The following is a 10,027-nucleotide window of genomic DNA, read 5'->3' on the forward strand; positions in this document are numbered from 1 at the left end:
CAGATCCTGTCACTTCTTGACTCAGAACTTGTGTCTCACTGAGGGTAAAGATGAAAGCATCCCTCTCCCCATCACCTTTTTGACATATTCTGTTCCTCTCCCTCTCATTCACTCTATGCTAGCCCACTGCATCCTGCTGTCCTTCAACACACCAGGCATGTATATTTGCTCATGCTGTTCCATCTACATAGAATGGCCTTTCCCTAAACATCCTAATGGCCACCTCCTGCACTTCCCTCAAAAGTAATCCAAAGGTCATTTTAGATGAACTTTCTTGGTCACTGTGGTAGCCAGCCTCCAAAATGGCCCCCAGTGACTCGCACATCTCAATATTCATACTCTTATGTTGTGCTTTTGTCCCTTCCCACATTGTACCAGGGTTGGTTTGTGTGATGGAAGAAGTGATGATACGCCACTTGAGATTACGTTATAAAAGCCTGCAGCTTCCGTCTTGAGCATGTGATCTCTCTCTCTTTCTTGAATCATTCTTTCTGGGGAAAGCAAGCTGCTGTGTCATGAGCAGTCCTATGGAGTCCTATAACCGAGGCCTCTTGCCGGTAGCCATGTGAGTTGAGCATGGAAGCTTATGGGCAATACCTTGAATGCAATTTCATGAGAGATCTTGAGCCAGAACCACTCCTGTTAAGTCATTCTTGTCTTCCTAACGTTAGAAGCTGTGTGAGATAGTAAATGTTTATTGTCTTCAGCTGTTACGTTTTGGAATAATTTGTTATATAGCAATAAATAATATAGACACCGTATCCAAACCCATCCCCTGACACATATTGACTTTTCTGCTTTATTTTTTTCTTCTTAGCATTGATTACTGTCTAACATACTATGTATTTTATTTATTTATCTTGTTCTTGTCTTCCTCCTTAACTAGGATGTAAACTCCTGGAGGGCAGGTATTTTTGTCTATTTTGCTCACTGCCATGTCCCCAGCACTTAGAACAGAGTCTGACAGATAGCACTCAACAAATATTTGTCAAATAAATGCATAAATGAATGAATGAATCTGATTTCAGCCTCCTGTTTGAAAATTCTCCTACATAGATTGTTACCAATCCTAATCTTACTCACAGTTCTCCAAGAATCACTTTCATTCCAAAACCTGTGCAGTCATTTCTGCTATAACATAATATATGTGCTCCTAAAAATCACCTCATTATGCAAAAGCCATGCAATAAAAACCACAGGGCTTATGGGGAAAATAGGATTAGCAGTCACAAAACTTAAGCAAACTTTAACTTTCTCAGTAACAGCAACAAAAAAGACAAGAACCTAATAAAAGGGTAGCACAATTTATACATATTATGTCGTTAAGAAATACATGAATACTACAATAAATAGGGCACCATACCTTGAAACAGACCTGAATTTTGCATATGGAAGTGGGTGTTGGAAGGGGTGTAGTTTATGAGTTACTGTGAGTGGTGGAAGGGGGTTATCTGAAACTGGAAAGAAAGTTATAACACACTCTGTGAGCTTAGGTAGGTGGTAGAAATCTGAGGGGTGTGTTTGTGTATATTTTGTACCAAGCATTCCTACCCTGCTTGGTGCAGTTAAGAGCATTTTTGTCCATTCACTTAGTGTTTTTCAGGGCAAGATGGAGCATAAGCAAATCCAAGATTTGCATTATGCTCAAATTGCTCCCTAATATATGAATCAGGTTGGAACAAATTCATGTTTTCAAAATAAGCCTTACAGCAGAACAGACTGTATCTTTGTTTATGTGATTTCCTAAGGCCATAATAGTCTTCTTTGCCTGGCGAATTCCACCTTTACTTCAAAGTTTATTTCCCATTGCCTCTTTCATTACCAAATAGACTTTATCTTCTTTGAACATTCTTATGCTTCCCTCTCACTTTTATTTTATTGTCATCTTGAAATCTCATATCAGTTCATTCTACATGTGATTATGTCTATCTCTGTAACTAGCTATAAACTACGGTAAGGGCGGGGGTAGCCTCCAACTCATAATATCTCTTTTCTCATCTTCCAGTATTCATCCTAGGACTGTTTCTTGCATACAATGGCTGTTGAAAATTATTTGCTGATTTGATTTTTATCCTGAGGCAGGACTAGATGAGGGCTCTCATCTCATAGCTCAACGCCTAATGCTAGCAGCAGGGTCACTCAAGAAGAAAACTCAGACCAGGAATGAGGACGAGAAACCAAAACCTCAGAGTAAAGATGAATGCGATGCTAAGTAGGTAATGAGTCCCAAGAAAGGGGCAGTGTTCAGTGACCACAGTCTGGCTGGTTGAATCAGGGATTTAATTCTAGAATTTAATTCTGTTTTGAACAGAATTTTGAAGAAAGGATCATTTTGACTCAGAATTGAAAACTTCTTACCTAGAAGGAATATAGTCCTTAGTATTAGACACCTAGTCCACCAACACAGCCTAAATTAATACCTCCTGAAAAGTGAAGGGTGGGCTGACATTATACTTCTCTCCAAAGACAGCAGGCAGAGCCACAAAATAGGTGATAAGAGCAATCTAGGCACCAAAGGTTATGGTTTGGGGAAGCTAGTGGGTGACTTTAGTGCTTCACTGATGGGGCCTTGACTTGAGAAGCAAAAATGGGTCAGGCCACATCACTGCTCACTCTGGGAGGCATCATTTAGATGGTAGTCTCTGTGAATCTCCTGTGAGCCCACTTGAAATGAATCTTTAAAAGGGAGACTGACAACCTCCCTGCTTCCAGGTGTGCATCAGGTGTGGGGGCCGGAGGAGTTGCAGATAGTATATAATGCTAGAACTAGCTCTAGAAGTCTAATTAGGGTCTACGGCAAAACAAACAAACAAATGAACAAACAAAACCCTGCATTATTAACTCAAAAATAAGAGCTCAAGTTTACATGTGCCTTACGTATTCATCAGCAGAAGCTGAAATCCCTTCTTCACTTTCCACAACTCAGAAGGCTTTTTCTTTCTTTCTTTTTATTTTTTGTAGGTTTACCCTCCCATCATCTCCCTAAAGACCCCAGAGGCCCTTGCACTTCCTTAATGTAGGAGCGGAAAAACTGTTTTCCCTCTACCCATTTTATTTATTTATTTATTTATTTACAACTTTATTAGAGTATAATTGCTTCACAATGGTGTGTTAGTTTCTGCTTTATAACAAAGTGAATCAGTTATACATATACATCTGTTCCCATATCCCTTCCCTCTAGCGTCTCCCTCCCTCCCACCCTCCCTATGCCACCCCTCCAGGCGGTCACAAAGCACCGAGCTGATCTGCCTGTGCTATGCGGCTGCTTCCCACTAGCTATCTACCTTACGTTTGGTAGTGTATATATGTCCATGCCTCTCTCTCGCTTTGTCACAGCTTACCCTTCCCCCTCCCCATATCCTCAAGTCCATTCTCAAGTCTACCTATTTTAGGTTCACTGCCTGGGGCCCTATAATTAGACTGATAAAAGACAGATTAACAAAACAAATAAGTTTATTAACATGTGCTTGGTACATACACATGGGAGCTCTTAATGATGAGTAACTCAAAGAGGTGGTTAATACTTGGGCTTATATAGCATCTTAACAATAACTTTTTGGAGAAGTGACAAGACAAAGGAAAAGGGCTTTGAGCTTCTAAGGCAGCAATTGGTGGGAACGTAAATATATGGAATAACTAATGCATGATAGGGGTTGTTTCAGTACGTTTTGTGATGTAGATCCCTCTGGTGCCACCTCTGGGCTGATAAGTGTCTAGAGTTGTGATTTACCTCTGCCCTTCTTGGTAGAACAGGGAGTGGGGACACCTTTCCAAATTTATGTCCTGCTTTTAGGCAAATAAGGGGAGGGCAGAGAGCTTTCCTTATGTTTGCTTCTTCTCAATTGCCTTCAGTTCAAAATAATCCTTATGCCAATATGGCATATTTGCGGGCAGCATATTCTGCTACACTTCATTAACACTCTGTGAGTAGGCTCCCTAGTTCCCCATCCTAGGTCATCCCTGCAGTAACTTTATTTTTTTAAGATTTTTTTTTTTTAATGTGGATCATTTGTTAAAGTCTTGAATTTGTTACAATATTGCTTCTGTTTTATGTTTTGGTTTTTTGGCCCTGAGCCATGTGGGATCTTAACTCCCTGACCAAGGATGGAACCTGCACCCCCTGCACTGGAAGGTGAAGTTTTAACCACTGAACTGCCAGGGAAGTCCCGCCTGAGTAACTTAATTTCCACTTTGTTGAACTTCTTTGGGGACTCTGAGCCATCGCCTAGCACTAGCTGCCTTGATCATACAGGATTGTTCTCAGACTCTGGAAGATGAGGTCATCCTTTGTCCCCACACTCTGTACATTTTGGCCAGGGGACCTTCCCATATACCAGAGGTAGCTGGTCTGGGATGATCAGATCATATCAGAAGACACACGTCAACATGCAGAAGGAATGACAGAGCACCTGAGGCTCTCATCTCAGTCCTGTCTGATGGCTGTGCTGTGTGGATTAGAAGAGCTAGGACACAGCTGCTGTTGCGGTTGCTGCCATTTGCTGAGTGTTGGGAAAAAAAATGATTATGCCTCTATTCCTTTCCTCTGTTGCTGAGAATTCAGAACTAATTATAAATATGCTCAATGGTAGTTCATCCCAAACCTTAATATTTTTTCTCTTCTCTGCCCTCCCCTAATCTGGGGAGTGGGGGCGGAGGATATCTGAGATAAATGGCCTGGAGAAGTCAAGAGGAAACTTCTGAAAAGCTGATTTTCCAGTTTGGCTGGCCAGTAGATTGCCAACCCCAGCCACTCTCCCCTCCTCCCAACACTTGACTCCCCGTAGATCAGAAATTACACTGTTATTCATTTCATTGAAGGGAATTGACGGGTTTGGTGGAGTAAGACCGTCAAATAAACTCTCTGCAATGGTTTATAAATTTGTTTAGATTGGTTGAGTACATAGGAGTCATGATGATCTTTATAGAAGATGATGAAATTTAATACACTAGGATTAAAACAACCACATAAATAATGCTTTTTATAAGTAGACACCAACAAAGGTGTTTTTTTTTTTTCTAACCAATGGGAGAAAAAACTTTTAATTGTAATTGTGAAAATTTGACTCATTCCTTTGTAACTTTCTGCAAATTGGGAAGATAGCACCATTGTCTGAACAACAGCAGCAAAATCTTTCAGTCTAAGTAAAGAGTTTTTTTTTTTTTTTTAAGTAAAGAGTTTTGAATAAGGATAATCATAATGGTTTGGAGTGCCCACCCCTGCCCAGGAATTGCTTTGAGTTGTCGGGCATGCAGCAGCCCCAAACAGCTCACTTTGCTGTTGTCCTGTTTGCACCGAGGACATCAGAGGAAACGAGGGGATGTTACCATCTTGCTTTGAAGGAATGATGAGATTCTGTGTGTCCTCTACTGTGAGGCCCTTCCAGAGCCCTTCAGTCCACCCTGTGCAGGCCTAGAGACCTCTCCTTTCTCCCATCACTAGCGATTGCATTAATCAAGTCGGGCTGCCATAACAAAAGCCTGGGTGGCTTAGACAGAAATATATTTTCTCACAGTTCTGAAAGCTGAGAAGTCCCAGATCAAGGTCCAGCAGGGTCAGTTTCTGATAAAGCCTCTCTCCCTGGCTTGTAGATGACTGCCTTCTCACTGTGTCTTCACAGGGTGGGGAGAGAGAACGAATTCTCTGGTGTCTCCTCTTATATAAACTTATCAGGGTCCCACCCTTATGATCTCATTTAACCTTAATTACTTCATTACTCCAAACACTGTGAGTTAGGGCTTCGACATATGATTTGGGGGAGACACAATTCGACCCATAGCATTTCACTCTTGGCCCCCCAGATTCATGTCTTATTGCCTGCAAAATACATTTACTCCATCCCAACAGCCCCCAAAGTCTTAACTCATTCCAGTATCAACCCCGAAGTTTAAAGTCTCAGCTAAATATCATCTAAAGCAGGTATGCATGACCCTTGAGGGGTATATTCATCCTAAGGCAAAATTCTTCTCCAGCTGTGATCTTGTGAAACCAGACAAGTTATGCACTTCCAAAATATGCACTTCAATACAATGGTGGGCAGGCGTAAGATAGACATTCCCATTCCAAATAGGAGAAACCCAAAAGAAGAAATTGTTGATGGGTCCCAAGCAAGTATAAACCTAGCAAGGTCAATTTCTTTAGCTCTTAAGTTTTGAGAATAATCCACTTTGGCTCAATGCTCTGCCTGCTAGACCCACTGAGGTGGCTGTCCTGCCTTCAGGACCCACTGGAGCAGTGGTCCCACCTCCACAGCTCTGCTACTGGGGATCCTGTCCCCAAGGCTCTTGGCAGCCCCACCCTCGAGGCTTCAGTCAGAGGCTGTCTGGCCTGTCGAAACCAAGACAATGGCCCCACCATTTGAAACCAAGGAGGCAGCCCTGAAGATCTTTCAATTACCTGAGCAGTCATTCTTCCCTAAATAGGAGACATTTACAGCCTAACAGCTCTATGGTCCTGTTCTTAGAACCTAAAAAATCCAACAGCCTTCCTTCATTTTGTCTCATTTTTTCTGTCCCCTTTAGTTCACATTTAGTTCTTTGCTGGTATAATCACATCTGTATTCCTGGCTTCTACTGAGATGGCTAAGTCCATGAGTTGTGCCCAGGATCTCTTTATCAAATGGTTGTTCACACACCCTTGGTGCTCTCTTCACAAGCTTTCTCATTTTTTTTTACAATATGAATAGGCTGATAATTTTCCAAATCTTCAAGTTCTGGTTCCTTTTTGCTTAATAATTCCTCCTTCAATTCATCTCTCTCCTTTTACATTTTACTATGAGTCAGGAGGAACCAAGCCACTCCTTGAATACCTTGCTTGAAAATCTCCTCAGTTAAATATCCAATTTTATAGCTCATAAGTTCTACCTTCCACAAAACACCAGAACATAAGTTTAGCCAAGCTCTTTGCCACGTTATAACAAGGATAACCTTTCCCCTAGTTTCCAATAACATGTTCCTCATTTCCATCTGAAATCTCACCAGAACCTCCCTTAAGTTCCAATCCAAGTCCAAAGGCCTGAGAACCAGGAGAGTTGATGGTGTAAGTTTCAGTCCAAAAGCTGGCAGACTTGAGACCCAAGAAGAGCTGATGTTTCCGTTCAAGTCCAAAGACAGGAGAAGACCAGTGTCCCAGCTCAAGGCTGTCAGGCAAAAGGAGTTTCCTCTTATTCAACTTTTTTGTTCTATTCAGGTTTTCAATTGATTGGATGAGGTCCACTCACATTAAGAAGGGCAATCTGCTTTACTTAGTCTATCAATTCAAATGTTAATCTCATCCAGAAACACCCTCACAGACACAACCAGAATAATGTTTGACCAAATGTCTGGGTACCCATGTCCCAGTCAAGTTGGTCCATAAAATTACCTACTACCTGGATCACCCAGGGAGGTCATAATAGACTTTTTAAACCTTTCCCTTAATAAGCTTTGACTGAGTATACGCTAGGTACAAGGTCCCATTCCTAAGACTCTTGGAATGCAAATTTAATTCTGTTCAATCTGACTTGATTCCAACTGTGGACTAGATTGTTACCACAGATGGTAAGTTCATCTCTACAGAGGTCTTCCTGTAGATGCCGACTGGATGGCATGGTGTAGCTCACAGTTTCAGTGATTGTAGGCTATGGATGGCAACACTGCCATGAACTGGGCAGCAGTTGTGAAGAGGCAAGGAAGGAGAAGCTGTGCTAGATCAGTGCTTCTCTAGGAGTATATGAAGTACTTGGGTAGCTCATCAAAATGCAGACCCTGATTCAGCAGTTCTGAGGTAGAGCTTGAGATTCTGCATTTCTAATAAACTCCCAGGTGATGCTAGTGCTGCCGGTCTAGGGATCACACTTTGAATAGCAAGGTACTAGATGAGCTTTAAGGTCCCTTCTGATTCTCAAAATTTGGTCCAAAATCCACAACAGCAATCGGACATGGTGATGGAGGAAGAGCAAAGGATGCTGACCGGGTCCGGAGATCCCAATGAGGAAGAAGAGGAGGAGGAGGAATTAGTGGATCCCCTAACAACAGTGAGAGAGCAATGTGAGCAGCTGGAGAAATGTGTAAAGGCTCGGGAGCAGCTAGAGCTCTGTGATGAGCGTGTATCCTCCAGGTCACAGACAGAGGATTGCACAGAGGAGCTCTTGGACTTCTTGCATGCAAGGGACCACTGCGTGGCCCACAAACTCTTTAACAGCTTGAAGTAAGTGTGCAGATTCGTTCACCCCAGCCTTCATCACCCGGGCTTCGGGATATTTCCTTATGGTTTTGAACATGCCATTTGTTTCTTATTTATGTAACTAAGTTCATGTGAACCTCAAGGATTTTTGGCTTAGGCAGGTAGCTTCTGTGTAATTATCAATGATTCCATCTTAATAAAGTCCAGTGATAAGCAAAAAAAAAAAAAAAAATTTGGTCCAATTCAGCAAGTGTTCATCAAGAACTTATTGTGTGCCATGATGCTATGAGGTAGCCAATAGAGGTATAAAATTTGTTTCCTGCCTTCAAAGCGCTAACTTATATTGAGAAATCTGAACAAATAGCCACAGTCTCACAAATTAAGTGATGGCTCAAACTTCTGGGTCCACCTCTGAGTGTCTGGACTCCTAGGAAGGCATTCTACCTGAAGTTTTTATATCAATGCCTTCCCAAGAAGTTTCATTTCAATTTTTTTTTGAGGAAGCCAGGAATCTGAAATGTAGTAGTTTAGCCACCTAGAAAACTAACCTGAAACAGATGAATAAGAATAAGAACAAGAAGAAAATCAGTTCAATGAAAAAGTGCAGTGTTCTTTCTAATCCCACAAGGTCAGTTGTACTGGGTTACATCCCTGAGAAAACTAAGAGTACACAGCCTTATGCACAAGGGAGCTCTGGGAAAGGACACCTCTGACCCAATAATCTAGGGTCAGAGTTCCCCTAAGAAGGAATAGGGGAGATACTTAGCAGGGAATGGCTAACACTGTGGATTGGGGTCATGTGAGCTTAGATGGGAATGGTCATAGGGCCTCCAGAAGGGCCAGTGCTATCAAACAGTCTTTCAAGCTAAGGACCTTGATCCCTTAGGTTCAACTTGGAGAGGCAAAGGTGGGGGAGGGAGGAGTTGAGAGGTACTCAAAAAACTGGTAACTATAAACAAAGATGGGAGAATGCAATGGCTATGAGGGGTGGGGCAGGGAACACTTGCTGGCCCCGAGGAGGAAAGCAGCAGAAGGGCCAGGTGAGACCCCTTGGCTATGAAATGAATAGATGGCCACAACAAGGAAAACACTTGCTGAGTTGGCCTTTTTACAGTGAATAGCTCAGGCTGGTCTTGTGATTGTTGGTGAAAGCAGAATCCACTTCCCCAAACAGTCCTCCCCACACACCCCAGTTCTCCAGTCCCTACTTGCCCAGCCCTAATCTCCACTCTCTTCCTTCCATGGTGGCCCTGGTAAGGTTGAGGGCAACTGGAAAGCCTGATAGAGACCTTCCCACCCCCCACCCGGCCCTTTGGTCCTATACACACACACACAAACACACACATGTACACAAACCCCCCCTAACCAGGCCAGTGGCTTGAGCTCAGAATGTCTGAGCTGGTGGGGGTTGGAATAGGGGAAAGGGGGAGGGAAGGAAAAGGAGAATCAAACAGAAACCTTCTCATCTTTCTATCAGCAGCCATGCAAGGAATATTGTTCAGCATGGCACAAAAGCGGCACTGAAAATAGCTGCAGCCAGAGAAGGGCTGCCAACCACTGCCTGAGATAACGTCTACTTGGAGACACTGGTGTCTTTGTGGTGCTGTCAGTGTCCCTATTGTTCCTGAGCCTATTGCCTGGGGAATATTGTTCCCGGCTTTTGTCTCCCCCGGTTCACGGTTCACTTTTGTTTGCCTTTACTTACCATTTCATTCCTTGCTTCCTTTGTGCTCTCCCATTCCCTCCTTTGTCTCTCCCTCTCTAAGCCTGCCTGCGGTGTGGATTCGAGCCCAAGGAGACAATAGGCCCAACAGCTCCCAACCTATGGCCCCACACTGAACCACACACCCCATAGTATAGACGGTT

General features: G+C 42.9%; 1 protein-coding gene across 1 annotated transcript; it reads left to right on the forward strand.

The window, feature by feature from the left end:
* The first annotated feature begins 7,900 nt into the window (after positions 1-7,900).
* On the forward strand, positions 7,901-8,374 carry LOC307048721 (cytochrome b-c1 complex subunit 6, mitochondrial-like). Its single transcript, XM_079697927.1, has one exon. It carries the CDS (start codon positions 7,917-7,919, stop codon positions 8,187-8,189), a length of 273 nt encoding a protein of 90 aa, XP_079554053.1. The 5' UTR covers positions 7,901-7,916; the 3' UTR covers positions 8,190-8,374.
* Positions 8,375-10,027: the final 1,653 nt, after the last annotated feature.

Source organism: Hyperoodon ampullatus, assembly GCF_949752795.1.
Source record: "Hyperoodon ampullatus genome assembly, chromosome: 2".
NCBI classification, from domain to species: Eukaryota; Metazoa; Chordata; class Mammalia; order Artiodactyla; family Ziphiidae; genus Hyperoodon; species Hyperoodon ampullatus.